Genomic DNA, 23106 nt, shown 5'->3' with positions numbered 1-23106 from the left:
TTTTTTCAAATTAATTTAAATTAATGCTAAAGCTAATTGTCTTTTTAAACCATGGAGACATTCTAAAAATGGTGTTTTTTTGTAAAAAAAGTTTTATCAAGCTCGTTGAAGGAGCTTATTTTTAAAAAAAAAAAAAAAAAAAAAAAGAAAAATTTGTTTTTCACCCCCTGGAAGTTGTTGAAACCAGTTTTGATCCTGGACAATGGCAGAAATCTGACTTTCTGTCTGCTGGAAAGTGTTTTCTGGTTCTTTGCTGAGTTACTGATTCAGATTTCAGGTGGCCTCGCAGAGTATTCCGGGCGGCAGCCTCCGGACTCAGTCTGAAATGGCTGGTTTAAATGTAGCGTGACAAAATGAATGCTAAATAAAAAATAAAAATCCAAGGCTTAACTGCCACCAGGGGAAAAGGAATCTTTGCTTTTTGCTTTATGTAAACACCCCCAGCCCCCTTGGCTAAGATGATGCCCTTCCTATTTTACTGTAGCTTTTACTTGGAAAACCACTTAAAAATGTATTTTTTTTTTTTGAGAAGGGTGCTGCAGTTGCTCCTCATATCCTTCTGAGAGGGTGTGTATGTATGTGTATATATATATATAATATAATAGTTTAAATTGAACTGCTTCTTAGACATGAAAAATGGTTTGTATTTCCCATCTGCCAAATGAATTCTTAGGGGGAAGAGAATTAAACTGCTCGGGGGTGAAAAATAGAGCATTAGGAGCCAAACTGCCGGTAGCAGTGCATGATCGAGGGGAATACTTTAAAACAAACAGTTGTATTTGTAGATTTGTTATTAAAGTGCAAATAACTGAATTTTCAACACTGGTTTGGAGTCAGCTTTCAGGGCATAATGTCTTGCTTGATGAAAAGATCACCCTATGCCCCCCCTTTTAAAGGAAAATTATCGCAGGAGAATCAGGATGTGTAAAGCTAACATGCATCGCAAAACCCAAAAGGTAACCTAAATGTCTGATTTTAATAGCACATTTCTCTTTTACATAAACTGTGACGGCAACTTGCATAAACTTTATTGAAACAATTCTTCAAATGTTAATTTTAATGTAAAAAAAATTTTGAAAAAAAAAAAGAAAAAATGTTTAAAATAAACATTTAAAAAAAAAACAAACCACATGCTTCTGCATAAATTAGCGATAACTTTAATACTGTGCCCTTTGAAAATGCACTGTAATGTAACGTGGGCAAAAAGGAATCGGCAAGCTTAAATATCAGAAGATGTAAAATGACAACGAATGTAGATAGTCCTGCTACTGCCAAAAAAAAACCAAAAAAATTCTGCTCAGTTATTTAAAATGTAAAATGATGGCCCTTTTTAGACCCCGGTATTGATATTTACTGTGAAATGTTCGAAGCTCAGCTTAAGTTTGCATGTTTTCCTTCCTGTGTAATTGCATGCAGGAATCTCTCTCTTTTTTTTTCCTTTCTTTTTTTTTTTTTCTTTTTTTTTTTTCTTTTTTTTTGGCATTTTGATTTGTGCTTACATTGAGGAGACTCACAAATGTCTTCAATTTGCAGGAGTCGAGAGCTGGTCGCTGGGAATCACCTGGGGGACGATGAGCCGGGGCAACGCCAAGTGGGTGAGTTTTTGAGTTTGTTTATTTTCGCAACCCCTGGCAAGCTGTTAACTTGTTCTGCGTGGGAAGGATGGGGGGGGCGGCGGCACCATCTGAGCTGCTAAATTGAAGCCCTTCTTTCCGTACCCACCAATAAATTACTCCTGCGAAGGGGCAGTTACAGGACGGACGCTCCTGCAGAGGTCACGGTGCGGAGGAGGCTTCGCTTTGTACCTGCCTCGAGCTCTCCCACCGAGATCCCGCGGAGAAGGAGGTTTAAGTGGATTTGAGGAGAGAGGGGAAATCATAGAATAGAATCACAGAATGGTTTGGGTTGGAAGGGACCTTAAAGACCATCCAGCGCCACCCCCTGCCCTGGGCAGGGACACGTCCACTAGAGCAGGTTGCTCCAAGCCCCATCCAACCTGGCCTTGAACCCCTCCAGGGATGGGGCAGCCCCAGCTTCTCTGGGCAACCTGGGCCAGGCTCTCACCACCCTCACAGCAAAGAATTTCTCCCCCAGATCTCATCTCAATCTCCCCTCTTTCAGTTTAAAACCCTTTCCCCTCGTCCTGTGGCCCCCCTTCCTGATCAAGAGTCCCCCCCCGAGCTTTCCTGGAGCCCCTTTAGGGACTAGAAGGGGCTCTAAGTTCTCCCTGGAGCCTTCTCTTCTCCAGGCTGAACCCCCCCAACTCTCTCAGCCTGTCCTCACAGCAGAGGGGCTCCAGCCCTCCCAGCATCTCCGGGGCCTCCTCTGGCCCCGCTCCAACAGGTCCATGTCCTTCTGATGTTGCGATCTCTAAAGCTGGACACAAAAAAAGAGGGGACATCCCCGCCCCAACAAAACAAGGGGGCACCCAGACGTGTTAAGGAGATCTGTCCCTTGGAACTGATTCCCAGCTGAGATGCTGCCCCTCAGGAGAGTGCTCTCGGCAGCAGGGGGGCGTTAAATTGTCACCCCACCCTCTAGAAACGGAGCAGCCCAAGGAACGGCTCAACAGGAATTCCTATGGGATTCCATAATGCATTAAAATTACAGGCCGTGGATTTTAGACCAGATGCTGCCTCGCCAGACCCCTCTACCCCTTCCACCCCCCCATCCTTGGGCTCTGAAATGTGATCTGGCTGATCTTTTTATGGCTTTTTGTCTGATGTCATTGCCAGAGATGGCTCGGGCAGTGGTCCTCCCCCCCCTGCCTGGCCGTGTTCCGCTCGGAGCCCTGCGGGGCTGCACCCTGAGCCCTTGGGGAGGGGTGACGGACCCCCCAGCACCTTTGGGTGCCAATGCCGGTCAGCACCCACAGCGATGAGACTCCCTCTGGTGGCTGCTGCGGCCCCACCAGCCTCCGTATTTTCCAATATATACCTTAATAAATGCACACAAGTGCATTTAAACCGAGCGAGAACTTGGTTGGGGAGATAATCAGTGGAGTGACCTGCTTAGAGAGCAAGGACACGGCTCCCCCCGGGCCCAAAGGCAGCAGCCGTAAGCGTTTCCTTCGGGGACAGCTAATCACTTTCTCTCAAATCTGGAGATCACTCAAAGTCTGAGCTCCATAAATAAAAGAACAAAGAAATAAACCCTCGGAAGGCTGAAGAAGTCTAATGGCTTCAAAAGACAACCGTGAAAAGCCCTGGGCATAGGACATAAGAAGGACATAAGTCTTATTTTATATGGAATTGTAAAGCTACCAAACGAGTTTCTCTTATCTTAGGAGTATTAGGAACAAGGAAATGGTAATATGTGGAAATGCTGCGACGGAGTGAGATTACCCTCAATTCTTTGACTCAAAAATTGGATCCGTAGCTTTCTGCTAGGGGAAATCATAACACGTCTGGATTTGTGGCCTGTTTATCGAATGCATCTTCATTTACAATGTAATTGGAACATCAATTTATACGGCGATGTACCAATCTTTCCCATTTCTCTCTTAATAGGCACAGCTTTTATATCAAGTGGAAAAGATTTGATAGAGATCATCTATTATGGTGCAGTTTTTTACCCGTAGAAGTGGATCTTGTGGCGCTGCCTTTGGAGTAACCCAGCTTGCTTGTGCATTGCTTTTCTTGCATGTTTATGGGAGAGATTTGAATGTTATGGAGGAATGTAAATCTTAATATATTGAAAATAACTGTATATGCCAAAAGTATTTTGAAAACATGCCCTGCATCGGATGTCTTCCTCCCTCTCATAGCATTACTATGTTCAGATTTTAGCCTAGAGTCTGCAAAAGCTAATTTGAGATCCCAAAATAGCCATCAGCATCGGATGTGTCTCTTGGAGATGCTCTAATTAGCCAGACATTCCGGGGGTGATACAGGACTCGCTGAAATTTCTGAGGGGTAGAGATTCCTTTGAGTGCTCAAGTCTGAGTCACCTAAATAACCTGAATAACCTTCCCTTTTCTACTGCTGCCGCTGGAGGTGGTATCTGCTGGCTGTGAGCTAACGAGCCACCGGTGATTTTTCATCTCCTGATTTCCCCAAAGGGCTAACCCACGTCTTATTATTTGTAGGATTTTGGTAAAGACCATAAACAAGAGCTTGGTGCTGCACAGCGTGATGTGGGGAGGTGTCTCCCAACAACACTGTTCTTTGCGGGAGAACCTGGGCTCCATAAACATCCTCCCGCTGCAGAGCCCTCTGTCACCTTCTCTGGGTGGCCGTGGCTCCTTCAGCCTCTAGCCCAGTCCTTCGGGGTAAATATTCCTGATGGATTTGCTTGGAGCTGGTACAAACTTGGGCTTTATGCTTCCTCGGTGAGGTCTCCTAGTGGTTCCTGGCCGGTGTCTTGGGCAGCAACAGGAGCGTGAAACTGAGCCCTCAGGGAAAAGGCTCCAGCTGGAATTGCAGAGACGTCCCCAGTAGCTTTTCCTGGAAGGAGACTGGCACAGCCTGCCCGCTCCTTACCCCTGGTTTCAAGTTGCTGCTGGGATTATTAAAGAAAGCGAATGCCTACAAGCTTTATTTTATAACTTAGCGAGGGTATTTTTATGTTTAACCTCGCCTTCCTGAAAGCACAATGTTTTAAGACATTATCTTGATATGTGCCTTCTCTAAAATTCTGTGTTTGGTACGTTGGGTTTAGGAGCACAGCTGGATTCCCCAGGCAGCTGTTAAAGCAGACGACTCTTTTTGTACAGAATGAGTTTTTAAATTTGTATGAGAGCATCTGTCACGACCAGCGCCAAGAAAAACCATTTAAACGTGCGTCTCTTCCCTTCCTCAGCCCACGCCGCTGCTCTCCTAAAGGACACTTGGGGCTGAGGGCGATTCCCGCAGCCTGTGACAGACCCTCCCGAGGGTCCCAGAGGAGAAGGGACCAGCTGTGACCCATCTGCTGGGAGACACAGGGGACATCGGGCAGCGCTGCCAGCGCCGCTCTTCTCTCCACGAGTACATACGGTGCTTTTGGGGACGAAGACGGGGCTTGGGGAAATTCTTCTTTTGTTGATAAACCCCGTAACACCTTGGATGAGGTGTTGGACACGTGTCCCCTTGGTGAGCTTTGAGGGGGAGGAATTCCTATGAATCTCTGCAGGGCCCCTGGGAGTTCCCGTCTCGAGTGGAGATGTTGCTCCTCTTTTTCTGCTGGGGAAGCTCAGTTCCTGTGAGCACGGAGCAGAAACCTTTGCTGTGGCTGCTCGGTCGAGCCTTCCGTTGCTGCCATATGGTTTTAATAGAAATGTTTGTTTCCACGTCCGTTTTGCTCCTTTTGCCAAGTGGGATGAATCTCCCGACGAGCTCATTTCTGATCTGATAAAGGAACCTCCTTAAGACGCCGTTGGAAAATAGGAGTAGGAACCTGCCAGCTCTTGGTGAGTGATTGGAGAACACCGGAGCCTCCCTCGGCGCCGCGAACGCTGGAGAGCAGCAACTTTGTGGTGGAATACTGAAATATAAAGTATTTTCTAATGAACTTCTTACTTTTTACCACTGGGTTTAGAAAGAAATACAACCGAAGGCTCGTAGATGGTATTACAGATGCAAACCTGTTTTTTACCTGACACCGGAGCATCCTCCCTGTCGCCTTTATAGTTGGACCTGGAAGATTCTGTTAAAATCCATCTGGATGCTCCTGGTTTTTGATGGCTCTGCATGTCATGGTTTTCAAAACCAGGAAGAAGTTAAAAGATTGGCCTTGTGAAAGTTCATTAGACTTCATTAAAGCCCTCATAAGATGACTTTGCCTCCAGCCCCGGCAGGGGTGGTTGTCGGGATTGTGTAATGCTCCATCTGTACTGAAGCGTGGAACACCCACGAGTTGAGGAAATCGATGGGAAACGCGGCGAGGGGTTGGTAAAGCTGGTGAAAACTGATCAAGGTGAATCACAGCATTAAAATAACTTGTATAGGAAGCTGGCAAGCTCTTCGGCGGCTGGTATTTAGCGAGAAGTACTCAACAGATGTTGAAAACGATTAGTCATCCCCTATAATAAAGGATTAACGTGGAAATTTTAATTTATTTTTTTTTTTGGCTTTCGAAGGTGTGTGCTTTTTCTCTTCTTTCTCTTCCTGCTGTGGAGTTGCTGTTTGGGGGGAGATTGAGTTGGGAGGGCTCTTCCCCGAAGGAGGGCGTTGAGATGGGGGGGGGGAGAGGGATGGGGGCCAGCTATGCCCCAAATATGCCCCAAACCGCCCCAAATATGCCCCACGTGCTTCGCTGCCTGGTCCTGGGCGAGAGGCGGGGGCAGAGGGCAGAGTGAGTGGGCGTGGCCTGGGTGGAGGGGCGTGGCAGTGGGCGGGGGTTAGGGGCGTGGTCTGGTGGGCGATGGAGGTGGGGGGCGCGCGCGCGCTCGCCGGGCAGGAGGATTGTCCGCTGGCGGCCGCCATCGCGCCGCCGGCCCCGCCCGCCATATTGTGCCCGGCGCAGGTTGAGCGGCGGCCGGAGATGGGTGAGGGGGGACCGAGCGGCGGGACGGACCCGGGCACCGGACCCGGGGTTGGGGGAGGGGGGAAAGGGAGGAGGAGGACGACGACGGTTGGGAGCGGGAGGGGTGGAGGGGGGGCCGAGCGGCGGGCGGGGCGCTGAGAGAGCCCGCAGCCGGCCCCGCCCCGCCGACGCCGCCGTGAGGGGGGCGGCTCCCGGGCCGCGGCCTGGCTCGCAGCCTCCCCCAGAGCTGCTCTAGGTCCCCCCGTACCTCCCCCGCAGCACCGGTGCGTGCTCCCGGAGCCCCAGACGCTCCCCTGCAGGGCTTCTTGTACCCGGTGGAGTCTCCGGAGCCCCCGGTGCTCTCCTGGGGCCCGTCCTGCGGACCCCACTGCTCCGCTCCGGCCATGGCCGGCACCCCGGGGGCCCGTACAGCCCCCTTCACCCTCGTACAACCCCAGCCTGTGCTCCCGAAGCCCTCACAGCCCCCGCTGCTCCCCCCTGTGGCCCCCACCGCTCTTCTCTAGTCCCTAGTTGTGCCCCTCAGATCTCCCATTTCTCCCCTCCAGCCTCTGCCGGCTCCCCGGGAGTGCCTGTGGCTCCTGCCTGCACCTCTGTAGGCCCCACGGCCGCCGGCCTGTGCCCTCGCAGCCCCCACTGCTCCTGCAGAGCCCCCGTCCGAGCTCCCAGAGCTCCTGCGGCCCCTAAACTGCCTTCCCAGAGCACCCATGAGTGCCCCCACAGCTCCCCCCTCAGGCACAACGCTTTCATCCTCCCGCTTTTCCCTCTCAAACTCTCTTGTCGTGGTGTCCTGGACCTCAAAACCATTGTCTTCACTTCCCCCCAGGGTCCTGGCCATCTGGTGTCCCCCCCCAGCCCCTTTGTTGTGTCCTGGGGGGCCCTGTGCACAGCCCCTCCGCTTTACCAGCAGTTAACCCTGCATCCCCAGGTCACCACGGCACAAACTGGGGTTTCTACCCTTTGCTCTGTGTGTCCCCCCAGTTCCCTCAGCGCTGCAGCCACCTCTGTGCCCCTTTGGCCCATGTGATGGCCCCATCTTGGGGTGTCTTTGTTTTTCTTGGGTCTAGCCCCCAGCGCAGTCCCCTACACCCCATCCCTCATTGCCCCGCACTGGTATTGCAGTTTGCTGGAGGACTCTGGAGCTCAGTCTAAGCTTCAAAACTTATTTGAGAACAGTTTCTGAACCTTCAGGAAATTGTCTTCGTTCCAGATGCTAATTCCTAAGTGATGCAAACTGGAAATTAGCCATCAGGAAAAGAAACGTTAAGCAATTGATATGACCTGATCTGAGTTTCTTCACAGTTCAGATTTCACTTCTAGTAAATGGTGTATTATCACCCTGACCTTTCCCTAAGTTGTGTGGATTCTCCTACGGTTAAACAGGGTCCAGAGAAGGTTTTTTAAAACCTTGGTGTTATTATTGTTTACACTGTGGCAAGCAAGCACTAGAAAAGCTAATTTGGGGGTAACATCTCGTTGAGCTCTTTGCCATGCAAACGTACAACAACAACACATGCCCTAAAAATGCTAGTTACTTTTTTCACGTCTTAAAGGAACAAAGAAGGAAAAAGCCAGTTTGTGTGCTTTTTCAGTATCCCTTTAAAAGAGCTGTGAATATTTGATCCCAGCACAAAATCGGGCAAAAGGGGACCAAGGTAATACGCCCAATTTACTGAATCCTTTGGGCGAATTGTTTAGCATCTCTGTAAGTACATTGCTCTGCCTGTAAAACAGGGATAACACCACAGCCATGCAGATTAAATTCCTTGGAAACTGCCTGGGGTTGGGAGAGAGGCACGAAAAGCTTCTCCCCGCTCCCCTGGGAGCCTGCCTTGGACTCTGGGTGAATTCACAGCACCTTCACAGGCTGCTGCACGTCCCGGGAGTGTCGGGAGCTATCTGGGGCCGCATCTATAGCCTGTGGCAAATACAGGAGATGGAGAAAAGGGTTGAGCGAAGTTGCGTTATCCCGCTTCGTGCTGCGCGGTGGCAGCGTGAGCGATCGCTCCCCGCTGGTCAGGGGCGTGGTGAGCAGATGAGCCCTAATTATAAATCTCTTCCTTTCAGTTTTAAGGACTGAAGACGTAATCCCGCAGTGAAGAGCAGAGAAGCCGCCTGGAAGAACAACCCTCCGCACCCTCTGTTGTTATGGCAGGGGGAAGGCGGGGCCCAAACCGAACCTCCTACTGCCGAAATCCCCTCTGTGAACCGGGGGCCGCTGGCGGCTCCGGCCATTCCACCAGTTCCTCTGTCACGGGTGTGCGCTCACGCACCAGGTACGTCCCAGTCTCCACATCTTCATAGAATCATAGAATTGCCCCGGTTGAACGGGACCTTTCAGGTCATCTAGTCCAACCATCAACCTAACACCGATAAAACCCATCACATCCAGCCAGGCCGGCCGCTCCTCTCTGGGGCAGGGGACACCTTATCTCCTCATCTCGTAGCCTGCTGGTTTTCCTTTGGCTCGGGGATTTGTTAACACCCTGTGTCGGGCTGAAATCCTTTCCCTATATGTGGCAGTGTCCGTGCTACGTGTTGTAATTAGGATAGGTGGGTTCTAATTTGCCTGAGACTGTTAAGTGCTTTATCAGACCATGACAGGTTTCCAGGAGCGTTCAAGAGCCTTTAGTGACCGTTGAATGGAAAGTAAGAACAGAGTCAAATTTTTATCCAAAGCCTGATTCTCGAGTTCTAGTTTTTGCATCTCCTGTGCACTGAAGTTTATGTTGGGTGAGGTGTTTCTGGGGTAGATTTTGGCTAAATCAGGTGATGTGTAGGCTGGGGGGGGGGAGGGTTCAGGTTCTATCCTGGCTGGTTGCGTTTCTGCGACTGAGTAGAGAGGAGGAAGGAGAAGCAGAGCACCGACAGCCATACTTAAGTAGGAGGTGCCGTCTGAACTCTGCAAAGAAAATGTTAGATCTGTCTTAACATACTCCCTGCTGACGGCCCTAGGCCAAGAAATTTCTAGGGATACAGTTACTCAAACAAGTTACTGCAAGGGCACAGAAGGTGGAGCAATAACTTGTACATCCTTTGCTGTGAGAGCGTGCACCAAGGTCTGTATCACGAGTAGGTGACGCAGTACAGATCCAGGCCCCAGTTTGCCTCCAAGGGGTTTGTCCCTGTAGCCGTACCCCCCGAGACCCATCACCTACACATCGGTCCAGGCCCAGGAGTCCCAACGAGCTTTATGCTCTTTATGCCTACGAGACTCTTGTTGCTGCTCTTGCAAGAGCACCCTTAGGTCTTGTGTCTCTTCAAAGCAGGAAAGGTTTTGTGTTTGTATTTAAAACCCTTTACTGGAGGACCAGAACACAAACAGAGTTTATTGGTGGATTTATCAGTCCTGAGGAGCTGAATCACTCCTCTCAGCCTGGGAATCTGGAGATTTTGGAGAGACAGCTCGGGTTCCTAAAGGTTTTCCCTCACGCATGGCTTTATTTCAGGCTGTCAGCCTTCTGTTTTAAAAACCATGGGCTGATCCAGCTGTGTCCACCTCTGGGCTAGAAATCTTTCTGCAGTCACACTCCCGAGACTTTCTGTGGTTTCGTTTTGGGATTTTCGATAAGAGTTTCTGCTCTGTAGTTCCTTTGAAACCCACACCCAGATTCCTTTGGCTGTTGTTATTTAGAGATTGCAAATCAGGAGAGATGCATCTCGTATATATTAACTCCCTTCCCTTTGATTAAAAGGGTTGCTGTCTGGGATTGTGTGCGTGCTCACACAGGAATATGCACCCCTGACTAAACTTGTTTTTCCTCCGTAGTTGAACAGAAGTTGAAGAATGAGAAAGGGCTTGTGTTTAATTGCTCTGTATTTCATGTTCAAGCACTCTTAGAAATGTAAATAGCAACTGGAGGCCTGAAAGCTTCCAATTAATTAAGAGGGCCGCTGGTTGCCCCTTGAATAGCTAAATGCAGCCACAGCTTTTGAACCTGACTCAACGCAAGGGATTTAATATCGAATGACCTGGTGCTGTAGACTGGCCTGGTTCCAAACGCTGCTTTCGCTGGGTGAATTCCCACTCACGTCTGCCTGTAACAGTTGTCCTGGACGTCCCCGGGAGGCTGACACGTCTGGTTTGTGGTAGCCGCTGACCACGACCGTCAGCTTAGGTTTCTGAGTCAGTGTTGGACCCGCCGACTCCTACCCTCTGAGTTCGTGGGCTGGAGGACAGGGCTGTGTTTAGCTCAGGGAAGTGACTGCTGGCTTTTGGTTTCCCTTGGCAGGAGCGGTTCGGGTACAGGCCTTTCCAGCCCACCTTTGGCAGCTCAGACAGTTGTCCCCCTCCGGCACTGTAAGATCCCGGAGCTGCCGGTGGAGAGGAGTGTGCTGTTCGAACTTCAGCTCTTCTTCTGTCATCTCGTCGCTCTCTTTGTCCATTACATCAACATCTACAAAACTGTCTGGTGGTACCCACCCTCCCACCCGCCTTCGCACACGTCGTTGGTAAGCACCAAAGGGCAGCTGTGTTTCTGATATTCACAGACTCTCTCTAGAGTCCTTAGACATAAAGTTTTCTATATAAATGTGACTCTGCAGCCCTGGAGGGTTGCTCAGGTGACTCTTATTCGTCAAATTTTGGGCCCTGGCTGTCTGGCATTTTCTTTCTCGGGAAAAGAGTGAGTCTGGGGAGAAGAGAATAATTTGGGCGCTTCTCTGTTGAATGTGGGTTTCTGCTGCCTGGTGGAAAGTGGAATCATTTTGGTTTTGTCACCGCAGAACTTTCATCTTATCGACTTCAACGTGCTGACAGTGACGACGATCGTCCTGGCACGCCGGCTGATTGGTGCTATTGTGAAGGAGGTAAAGTCCCCAAGCAGATCTCAGAACTGTTATTTCAGGCAGAGTGTAAAGCTGTGCGTCCCTTTTGCAGTTCCATTCTCTTCTGTCCTTTTCTAAAGAGCTTTGTGCTGTGTCCAAGTCAGAAACCTGGGCACGGTTTCTAAGGGGAAGAACAGAGAACAGAAACGAGCGCCTCAAACCATGGCTCGTGACTCTGTCCTTCTGTGATTGTTTCTGAATTACTCTCTCAACTAGACTGCAGTAATTCCGCTTTCTTCCTTGTGAAGAACAGTATTTGGCTCTTTTCCTGTTCTCTTAATTACTCTGGCTTTCTGCAAGGGGGAGCCGGTGTGGGTCGGTCTCTGCTGCCTGCGGAAGCTTTCTGTGGCGAGCAAGTGCCGGAAGGTGGGCTGGTCACACCGATAACTGCCAGACCTTAACGAGAAACCCCGAGAGCTCTCCTCATTCCACCTCGAGGAAGGAGGCCTTGGGTTTTGGGTGGAGAACCCAGATTCCAGCCTACGGAAGGCCTCCCCTTCCTGGTGGCAGTCGAACAGAGCCTCTCACTAGCTCTTCCTTCGTGCACGTGCATTTGATTTTGCAGATTAAGTGCTGCTCATTTACCGTTTGCTTCCTGCAGGAAGAGTGAATTGGTCTCCCCTCTGCCCAGCTCTTTCTTCTCTCCCCGCAGGCTTCGCAGAGTGGCAAAGTCTCCCTGCCACGCTCTGTTTTCCTGGTGATCACTCGGTTTGCTGTTCTCACTGGCACAGGCTGGAGTTTGTGTCGATCAATAATTCACCTTTTCAGAACCTACTCTTTCCTTAATCTCCTGTTCCTGTGTTACCCGTAAGTATCTCTTCTGTCACTTAGGTGTGATTTCTGATGTTGCTTCAGTGCAGTGGGTGCTGCTCGGTTGAAATGAAGCCTGAAAGCAAAAAAGCACTTGATTAACTGTAAGGAGAACTTAAACTACCCTTTTCCCTCCTGCTCTGTCACATTTCTTCGTGGTGGCAGGGCACTTCTTTAACATTTAACCCATATTTCAGTTTTAGTGCAAGCATTAATTGTAGTTCTTAGATTGCGCGTGTCCTCAGAAAAGGATTTTGTGCTTTTCTCATGGTATTCGAAGAAATCTTCGGTTTACCTTAGTCCTGAGGTGCCTCTGCCAGGTGGAGTGAATCAGACGACTTCCCCGCATGATGTTAACTAACAAAACATGAAGGAAGCCAGTTCTGCTCCCAGTCAAGTTATGGGAATAGCTCCCTTTCCTCTGGTAGATGCAGGAGGAAGCACCTCATAAAGATCTGAGACTCGGTGTGTGTGTTTGAGATGAGATTGGTGAAGCACTTTTCTGGACTTTATGTAGGTACCAGATGCCGTTTGGGAGGGGGATGGGATCGTGGTGCTGATCTGCTGCCAGCAAAGGCAGCTCGTACGGAGGTAACCACCTTTCTGCACTCTGCTGCTCCAGGTTTGGCATGTACATTCCCTTCCTTCAGCTGAACTGTGACTTTCGGAAGACGGGCCTCTTCTCCCAGGTGGCCAACATCGGTCCCCGAGAGACCAGCGAGGTGAACTCCAGAGGCAGGGACTACCTCACCGTCCTAAAGGAGACCTGGAAGCAGCACACTCGCCAGATGTACGGCATGGAGGCCATGCCCACCCACGCCTGCTGCCTCTCCCCAGATCTCATCCGCAACGAGGTGGAATACCTGAAAATGGACTTTAACTGGCGGATGAAAGAGGTGCTGGTGAGCTCCATGCTCAGCGCCTACTACGTGGCCTTTGTGCCCGTCTGGTTCGTGAAGGTGAGCGAGGGCCACCTCTGCTCTTGCAGAGGCTGCTCCTCCAGGCATGGGGCTGGCCGGGGAGGGTTGTGGTGGGGTGGACACTGGGTTAGGGAGGAGATCTGGGTCTCCTCCTTGCTCAGCTGGAACATGGAGAGGTTGGTCAGGGCTGGTCTGTGTGCGCAGGCAGCTTTGTCAAACCCATTTATGGGGATCCTGTGAAAAGTAAGAAGCAAAACCACCCAGGTTTAGGTTTGCTTAAATTCTGGCTAACAGAGGTCAATATTTTGACCTGATAAAGTCTCTTCTGACTGTCCTGAGAGCGTGCATCCATCAGGGAGCAGCATGTCCCTCCCGCCTGCCCATGACGCTAAAAGGACTCCAGGCTGACCAGTCCTTCACACACCAACCGTCTGTGAGGACAGAGCTCCAGAACAAGGGGATTGAATTTAATAAGGGAGGCAGTATGAAAGAGGATGGACTTTGATTAGGATTTTTAGCTGTTTTATTTAAGTTCCCAATATGTTGTACAATGAGACAAATGTAGTAAATTTGCCAGACCTCAGGGATGAGCCCGAGTCTCCTTCCACTGAGGGACTGGTGCTCCCACCCGTCACCAGCTGAGCTTGAGGAGCATCGGGAAGCATCTCCCTGGTTTTGGTGATGGGTGACAATAGCATAAATGTTTCTCTGTGGTGTGTCGGGGAGTTGTACAGCAGCCGTCCTATGTGGGCGCTTCTTTTTCAGGCAGGATTACTAGCGACGTGAAAAGCCCTCGTTTTACCTGCCTGAGCGCTTTGTGTTTTGATGGCTTTGTTAGGTGAGGCTGTCCAAACACGCTGTCACACATCCTTCTTGTCCCCCCCCACAGAACACTCAGTACTATGACAAACGCTGGTCGTGTGAGCTTTTCCTTCTGGTTTCCATCAGCACGTCGGTGATCCTGATGCAGTACCTCTTACCCGCCCGTTACTGCGACCTGCTCCATAAAGCCGCGGCGCACCTGGGCTGCTGGCAGAAGGTCGATCCATCCCTCTGCTCCAACGTGCTCCAGCATCAGTAAGAAACTCCCTCGCGGGGCTGGGACTGGAGTTTTCTCTTCACTGGCCTGAACAGAGGCTGGGTGAGGAGCTCAGCTTTGCAGCCACCTCTCCTCCTCCTCTCGGTGCTTAAAATTAAAGAAAAATGAGAGCAGAGCGCGGAGTTGTCGGCTGACACATCCGACAGCACACAGACACTCTGTGCTGGCCACCGCCAGGCGCAGCCAGCAGATCTGTTCAGCCTGGAGAAGAGCAGACTGAGAGGGGATCTCATCGATGCTGAGTGATATCTGAAGGGCGGGTAGCAAGAGGATCATGGAATCATGGAATGGTTTGGGTTGGAAGGGACCTTAAAGATCATCGAGTTCCAACGCCCTCCCCTGGGCAGGGACACCTCCCACCAGACCAGGTTGCTCAAAGCCCCTTCCAACCTGGCCTTGAACCCCTCCAGGAATGGGGTCAGGTTCTTCTCAGTGGTGCCCAAGGACAGGACAAGGGGCAACGGGCACAAACAGGAACACAGAAAGTTCCGTGTGAACATGAGGAAAGATGTCTTTACTTTGAGGGTGGCAGAGCCCTGGAAGAGGCTGCCCAGAGAGGGTGGGGAGTCTCCATCTCTGGAGATAACTCCAAACCCACCTGGACACCATCCTGTGTGACCTGGTTGGGGTGACCCTGCTGTGGCCGGGGGGTGGAGGAGATGATCTCCAGAGGTCCTTTCTGACCCCCACCAATCTGGGATTCTGTGATCTGATTTTTGGCAAGACGCCTCCTGCTTGTGGCCCCGGACATGTGCCATTTGTCACTGCCATGGTTACGTGCCTTGGTGGGACAAACTCTCCCCTGGCAAGTGCTGCTGGGGAGGCAGCTCTTCCGTTATCCAGGCTGAGGGTGGGAAGGCACCAGTCCCCCTTCGGCTGTGGAGGTGGAAATAAGAGCTCTCTGTTTCCCACAGGTGGACGGAAGAGTGCATGTGGCCGCAGGGAGTGTTGGTGAAACACAGCAAGAACGTCTACAAAGCTGTGGGTCATTACAACGTGGCGGTGCCCTCGGACGTCTCACACTTCCGATTCCACGTAAGATTCCACGTGTGGTACCTCGGCGGGGTGATCTGATTGATGGTTTCTGATCAACGCCTGTAAATACTGAAAGGGTGGGCGTCAGGAGGATGGGGCCAGGCTTTTCTCAGTGGTGCCCAGTGACAGGACAAGAGGGAACGGGCACAAACTTGAACATAAGAAGTTCCACCTAAACATGAGGAGGAACTTCTTTCCTGTGAGGTGGCAGAGCCCTGGAACAGGCTGCCCAGGGAGGTGGTGGAGTCTCCTTCTCTGGAGACATTCAAACCCACCTGGACACGTTCCTGTGTGACCTGCTCTGGGTGGACCTGCTTTGGCAGGGGGTTGGACTGGAAGATCTCCAGAGGTCCCTTCCAGCCCTGTATCATTCTGTGATTCATTCTGTGGGGTCACAGTCCCCTTGTCCTCAGCAGCTGAGCTGGCTCTGGGAGCAGGAGAGCTGCGGTGGGGTGTCCTGGGGCGGTGGAAGGAGCGGGGTTCGATGCAGCGTTTCACCTTAGTCCCGTGTTTCCCATGGGTGCTGCCAGAAGGGTGACTGTCCCCTTCAAACCAGGGGCTCTGTTCACGGGTAAATGTGTCTCCGGGAGGGGAATCCCAGAGGAATCCTCACCGGCTGCTGCCTCGCACATCCTCAGAAACACCACCCGGAGGGTCTGACCTCGCTCGGTGCCTGATTGTGGTCTCTCCTGCAGTTCTTTTTCAGCAAACCGCTGAGAATCCTCAACATCCTGATTCTGCTGGAAGGAGCCGTCATTTTCTACCAGCTTTACTCGCTCATTTCTTCCGAGAAGTGGCACCAGACGATCTCCCTGGCTCTGATCCTCTTCAGCAATTACTACGCCTTCTTCAAGCTGCTGCGTGACCGTCTGGTGCTGGGCAAAGCCTACTCCTACTCTGCCAGCAGAGACTCGGAGCAGAAGTTAAATTAAAACAATTGCACTGATGCTCGAGCTTATTACAAAAACAAACAAAACGAGAAAACCCTCAGAGCTTTGTATTTTTGTTACCACTGCTTTTTTTTTTTTGTTGTTGTTGTTGTTGTTGGGGTTTTTTTTTTTTCTTTGATAACTGATGTAATTAAAAGGAAAAAAAAAAACAAAAAAAAACCAAAAAAAAACCATATTTTTTTACTCCCAACGGTTGTTTGCCTGTTGTTTGTCTGGGAAAATCCCCCCCCGAGAAGGAGGAATGATTAATTAATGCTTCGTTTTGAGGGGTGCGAACACCTCTCTGCGTCTGCTGGAGCGGGAAGAGGAGAATTACAGGCATTTTAAAGCTCACGCCTTCGTTTAGGCTGAACCCTCATCCTGGGTTTTGGGGGGACCCCAAAGGACCTGCCTCCCCCCCTTCCCCCCCCCCCCGATGCTCTGTAGCCATGGGGGAAAATGGTGGGTTTTTCATTTAAATGGGTTTTTAATTGCTGTGCTGGAAATTATGAGGTTGGCAGCGGCGTGAGGGGACACGCTGGGGACCGGGGACCTCGGGGGGGGGTGGGGGGGTGGCTCAGCCACCCCCCCACCCCCCCCGAGGTCCCCGGTCCCGGAGGAGGAGGAAGGACGAAGGTCCCCACCCGGGTGATGCGAGGCTGGGGACACCGGGGCCATCCCCGTTGACGGTGACACCGGCCGTACCCTGCTCCAGCCTCGGGTCCCCTCCCCGTGATGGCGGGGTTGGGGGGGGGTGGGGGTCCCGGTGCCGGTCTTTGTTCCGTTCCGCTCCCCGTTCCCGCCGCCCCCCCCCCCACCGGCCGCCGCCAGGGGGCGCCCTGTGCGCGTGCTGCCGGTCCCGGTGCATCCCGGCCGGTCTCCGGTCCCCGGGAACCCCATCCCCCATCCCCCCCCGGGGGAGATTATTGTGAATAAAACCGGAGATCAACCCCCCCGCCTCCCCCTCCCTCTTCTCCTCCCCGGGAACCGGGAACCGGAGCCTGCAGCGCTTCGGGCCGGCAGCAGCAGCATCCCGGTGCCTCCCGGTCGGTCTCCGGTCCCCGGGAACTCCATCCCCCACCCCCCGCCCCGGGGGGAGATTATTGCGAATAAAACCGGAAATCAGACACACACACAGCCCCCCCCCGGGGACCGGCGACCGGAACGGGGACCGGACCCTGCAGTGCTCCGGGAGCAGCATCATCCCGGTGCACCGGGGGTCGGGGGAGGGCGGAGGGGGGACACAGGATGGAGTTACCGGACACGGTAGCGGGGGTGACCCCGGGCATGGCATGGGGCGGGGGGGACCTGTCTCGGTGCCCGGCGGCTTCCAGCATCCCACCCCGCGGCAAAGCGTGTCCCCCCCCGCCCCGCTCTCGGCGGGGACACGGCGGGGCCAAAGGCCACCGGGAAGCAAAGCCACCGCCGCCGCCACTCGCCTGTTACCGGCGGGGCGAAGGACACGGCGAGGAAGAGGAAGGAGGAGGGGGGAAATGGGGACCGGGGCTGGCAGGGAGCCCTGAAGGGTTTGGGGTGCAGCCGAGCCCCCCCGCCCCCCTCGGGACCGTGTCCCCGCTCATCTCCCGCACCCACCACCAGCATCGGGGGGGGACGGGGACGAGCCCCCCGCCACGCGTAGGGAGGGTGAGGGGCAGCCGTGCTCCGCTGGCTCACGGCGTGGGAAGGTTCCAGGAAGCCCCCCCCCCCCCCCCCCGAGAACCCTCGGCAGGTCCTGAGGGGTGGGGGGCAATGGAGAGATCCCCCCCAGCTCCCCTATTACCCCAGCCAGGGCCAGTCCCAGTCTCTGGATGGGATCGCTGACTGGGATGGGATGGAGGGGGGGGGTGCTGTCGGGGCGCCGCGGGCGGGTGTGCCTGTGCCCCGGCCCCCTCCCCACCACGGCAGGAGGAAACGGCCGTGTCCAGCCTTTCCCGAGGATGAGGATTTCCTTCCTCCCATTGAGCGGGGACCCTGAGGTTAGCACGCAGCCGTGGGGCGCTCGGCCCACAGGACGGAAAGGGGGTCCGGTTGGAAGGTGGGGGGCAGAGACACACACACACACCCCAGACGCACCACCCTTGGGTGCAGCTCCCAGCAGGACCCCACTTTTCTCCCCCTGCCTGGCCAGAGCCGGGGCAGCTGCCCTCAGGGACAAGGCCACGTTGGGGGGACCTCGAGATGGGGACATTGATCTGGTTCCTTCTCTCCTTCCCCACGGCTTCATCCCTGCTCATATTTTTGGGGTCAGAAGCAGACAGGCAGAGCGGGCAGCCTGGGGGTGACGGAGCCGTGACCCCCCCCCGCCCCCCCGTGTTGTCCCAACGGTGGCTGGCCCAGCTGCGGCCATCCTGGCTGCAATTTTTGGGCTCCCAGTCACGCCGGGGGGGGGGGGATTGGAGGTCCCCCCAGGTCCAGAAATGTGACCCCTGTCACTGGCCACCCCTGGGCAGAGGCTGTCAGCCCCGATGGGTGCCCGAAGCCCACAGCACCCCCATCACCCCCCCCACCCCATCCCCCCCAGGGACCTGGCCCGGACATGGAGGTTACTGGGTTCCCAGAAAAGGCTCTTCCTGCAGCTGGGAAGGGCTGTCGTGGGGACCAGGGGACACTTCTCATTTCCCTCCACTCCTCTGACAGCAAAGGGGCTTTCCCGGGCACCCCGGGGGGGGGACGACGGGACAATGACGTTCCAGGGGAGGTCCCGGGTGGGAATTCCCCTGGGAGCAGCCAGGCGCTCCTCGGAGGTGGCTTCTTTGGGGACCCAGCTGCCTTGGTGACACCAGGGGTCCCGGGCAGCCCCGCGCCCCGGGGGTCCTGGCCTGGGCAAGCTCCATCTGCCGCCCTCCCCGTGCCCACTAATCCCGGGATTAGCAGCCAGGCACAGGTTTGCTGCAGGTAACGAGGATCCCTCGGGGAGGAGGCTGCGGACATCAAAGTGCGGGCAATTATGGCTAATCCCGCACCTGCGCCTAACGAGCTCGGCAGCCGTCCTGCCTGCGCCGAGCGGGACCGGGGAGAAGCCGGATGGCACCACGGTGGGGTCCCCGAGCCAAGAGGACAGCGGGGACAGGGAGCCCATGTATTCTGGGGACCCATCCCGGGGTGCCCCCAGGCACGGGACTCCAGGGTAACGGCCGTGTTGGTGGGTCACGGAGCAGAAATCCCGGCAGAAACTCCCTCCCCGGGGCTGGGCACTGCAGACCCGGCTCGGGGCACGTGCGCCGGGGACAAATTTTGGCCTCCCGCTGCCCGCCGGGAATCCCCTCACCACTTCCCAGCGGAGGCAGCTGATGGGAAATCGCTGTTTTCCCCGCAGAGCCCATCCCAACATTCCATTCCTGGGAGGCCACGTCTGCTGCCCGCGTCCCCCAGTCCCTGGGACCTCCATCCAGCCCGTTCCCGGCTGCTCCCACCCCGGCTGGGCGCAGATGGGGGACGGATGCTGAGGCTGCGGCTGCTCAGCACGGGGCCGCCTCCAGCTGCCGCCCCACAAACCTGCCCCACACCTGCACCCCACCGGGCTTCTGCCCCCACTGTGGTGGTGGGGGGGGGCGGGTAGAAACACCCAGCAAAGTTTCACACCCGAGCCTGCAAACGCCTGGTTTTCCCCCCATGCCCCCCCCCCCCCCCCCGATGCATCAAGAGAAACCGCTGCCAACATAGAGGTGGCGCCTGTGACCTCGGGGACCCCAAGGGAGGTCACAGCAGGGGGGGGTTGTCCCAGGTTGCTGGGTGAACCTGAAGCAGTGATACCCCACTGGGAGCATGACAGACACCCCCCAGCTCCTGCGTGCCCCCCCCAAAACTCCAGTTTGTTCCCAGTTGGTGCACTGCCCAATCCAGCATCCAGCAGCCACTGATGTGGGGACAGGGTCGGGGGTGTAGGGGGACAGGAGCACCCCACAAAACTGAAGGCCCCCATCCCAGGGGGTAATCCCAGCTGGAACTTGTCCTTTGTCTGGAGGCCGATAGCTTTTAATTCTTTCAATTCTTCCTTAATAATTGTTTATGCCATTAATAAAGCCAAATCGTTAATGTGGCTAATTAAGGGTTCGTTTGCCCACTGCCGTCTCACACCGTGGCAGGTTTTGTGTGAGATCAACGGAGGGAAAAAAAAAATCACGGGGGGGGGTGGTGGGAGCATCATCCCAGTGCCCATCCCATCAGCATCCCTGCTCCCCCGGGATGGGGACAGGGGGCCGGGGACCCCTGAGCAGTGCCCCAGGCCCTGCTCCCCCCAAGAGCCATGGGGTCTCCGTGGGGCCTGGGCACCCGAATCCAGGGGGTGCTGAGCCGAGCCGAGCTGGCCACCACTGCCCCAGCCACTGCCTGACATTGCCCGGGGCTCACCTGGCCGAAACCGGGGCAGGACACGGCCCAGGAGGCCCCGTCCCATAATTGGCAGCCCTGAATTAGCATACTCACATCCTCATTAGCAATTGCACACACACACACACACACACACACACACACGCACGCCCTCATTTTCTCATCTGAACAAGTCCACGGTGGGGACCCGAGACGAGCAAGCGTGGGGTGGTGGGGCTGGACCCCGAGCTACCCGGTCCTCTCCGCATCACTTGAGACCGTTAAGCTCATCGCACTTGTGGGACGGAGCAGCGACAGCACCTCCAGCACCCACGGCCCCTCCGTACCGCTGCTGGGTGCCGGTGGGGGGGCGGGCAGCACCCCCCGCGGGGAGCAGATGGTGACTCGCAGCGCGGGGGCCAGATGGGACCGTAGGGCAGCAAGAGCCGCCCCATCATCACACACCCCCCCTCCCCCCCCCCCGGCTTCCGCTGCCATTTTACAGCGGCTATAAATATTTAACAGCTCCATCCTCTGCTCTGCTGCCGAACCCACAGCCGGGGGGGACGGCAGCTCCCACCGCTCCAGCCCGCTTTGCACCGTGCTGGGGGCCACTGGGCTGAGACCCCCCCACACACGCACCGTGGGCACAACCAAGGGCACGTCCCCTCCCCACAGCATCGCTCCGGGTCTCAGTAACCCCAGCGAGAGGGGCTGGAAACACTTGAGGACTGAAAGATGGTGAACGGAGACTTTGGAGGACTTGGGGGACATTTCCCAAGAGCTGGGGATGAGGTGGGAGCGGGGAGAGGTGGGCAGGTCGCCCACCTCCCAGGTGGGGGTCAGGCTGCTCTGTGGTGGCCCCATCCTGGCCACCGTGGAGGCTGAGTCCTCCTGGAGGTCCAAGGGGGCATAAATATCCCCAAACCCACCCCTGCACCCCCGGGGGACCCGACTCCTCGGTCGAACCCCAGCCAGGACCCCCGTGGGCAGCGGCACCGTCTCACCGGCCACCACAGGGGGGTCCCGGGGGTCCTGTGCCACGCTGGGTTGGGTGTTCCCAGGCGGCAGCGGAGCCGGTTGCAGCATCTCCCACGTGAGGCTGCGAGTCCCAGCATGCGGCTACTGCGGGGCACGCCATGGCCCGCAGCCCCCAGGGACACGGAGAGGCGTCTGCAGCCCAGGGCTCACCCGGGAAGGGCCCTTTCCCGGCACCGGGGAAGTTTCGGTCCCACGGCCGGCACGGCCGGTGCCCCTTCTCCCAGTGCCCAGGCACGGCCTCGGTGCTCCCATGGGATACACGTGCACCGGGGCAGCCCCTCACCGGAGCCGGGCTTCCTCCCGCCGCCACCGCCGCGGCCCCGAGTCTTTCCGCCGCTCTTCCGCCGACCCCGGGGCCACCGGCTGCCTTCCTGCCCCGTTTCCTGCCCGCCAGGGCTGCCTCCTCCCCGGCCCCACATCCACCCCACGCACATCCCCGTTTCCATGCACCGAGCGTTCCCAGCTTTCTCTGCCGCTCCTAGTTGCTCTTTCCCGACCCTCGGATGGGGGGGCCTGGCCCCACCGTAGTGTCCCCCAGCAGCTGTCCCAGGAGCCTGCAGCCTCCTGGGGGTCTCCGGTCCCCATCCTCTGCCTGGGACCTGTCCCCAAGGCCGCTGCAGGAGCCACCCGGCTCGGTTGGGTGCTTTCACTGGGGTGGGAGGGGGTTCCTGCATTTCACCAGCCGTTTTCTTCCAGCTCAGTGATAAAGGTATCGAACGGAGCAAAGTCTGCCCCGGGCTGGCATCCGGGGAGCAGCAATTCCCCGATTCCAATCACTTTTGGGGATCTACCGCTGACCTAGTTTTTAATCCACCGGGCACAGGGATTGCAGCCAGGGCTGCCTTCGGCCGGCGGGAACGAGCAAGAGCTTTCCAGGAGCATCGATACCCCCCCACATACACACACACGGTGCAAAGCCCAACACACCACACACACCCCCCACACCTTGGTTTTTTTGGGGGAGCCGAGGGTCCCGCAGGCAGCTCGGCGTGGCTGGCCCCGGCTCCCTGCCACCCTGCCGCCGAGGTCAGGCCGTTCCCACGCTCAGCCCAAGGGTCTCCCCCAAAACCGGTCGGGCGTGCGGAGCCGTGACTCAGCCGCCGAGTCAGCCGGCGGGGAGCGGCGTGCACCGGCAGGCCCGGGGAAAGGTTGGTTGGGGTGGGGGGCACGGGGGTGTGGAGGCAGGATAGGACCTGTGCAGGGCTCCCCCCCACACACACACACACCCCACCCCTTCCCGGGCAGCCACGTCGCAGCCCTTGGTAAAGAAGGAAGCGAGAAATTTCCTTTTCCTTCCTCCTGCAGAGAGTTGGGGTGTCATCGCGTCGGGGTGTCATCACGTCGGGGTGACGGCAGCCCCCGTGTCATGTTCCCCCACCACCACCACCTCCCTGCCCCAGACACCCCACAGGGTAAGGACTGGGAAGGGCTCCTTATCTCCTTTCCTGGCTGCTGCTCCCTGGGGCCACCCTGCCGCAGGGCAGGTGACGTCGTGGCGTCACCTCCCCTTCCACATTCAACCCTCCCTTGCAGGGATGGTGCCACCGTCCCTCCATGGTCCTTACATGGTCCATCCCTCCATCCCCATGGCTTCTTGGCCAAGATCAACGGGGTTTTTCCACCCCCGTCCCCGGTGCCTCCGGTCCCCGAGGTGGCCGGGGGGTCGGGGTACCCG

The 23106-nt window shown here is 55.5% G+C and overlaps 1 protein-coding gene across 1 annotated transcript; it reads left to right on the top strand.

Moving 5' to 3' along the window:
- The first annotated feature begins 6315 nt into the window (after window positions 1-6315).
- Window positions 6316-16291, top strand: TMEM39B (transmembrane protein 39B). Its single transcript, XM_074162021.1, has 9 exons — window positions 6316-6466; window positions 8530-8738; window positions 10695-10914; window positions 11188-11271; window positions 11942-12096; window positions 12722-13058; window positions 13909-14096; window positions 15033-15153; window positions 15849-16291. Exons 2-9 carry the CDS (start codon window positions 8611-8613, stop codon window positions 16083-16085), a joined length of 1470 nt encoding a protein of 489 aa, XP_074018122.1. The 5' UTR covers window positions 6316-6466; window positions 8530-8610; the 3' UTR covers window positions 16086-16291.
- The last annotated feature ends 6815 nt before the right edge of the window (window positions 16292-23106 follow it).

The sequence above is a fragment of the Numenius arquata genome, chromosome 21, assembly GCF_964106895.1.
Source record: "Numenius arquata chromosome 21, bNumArq3.hap1.1, whole genome shotgun sequence".
Lineage (NCBI taxonomy): Eukaryota > Metazoa > Chordata > Aves > Charadriiformes > Scolopacidae > Numenius > Numenius arquata.
Note: the sequence above shows the minus strand (reverse complement) of the source record. Positions and strands in the feature narration are given on the sequence as shown.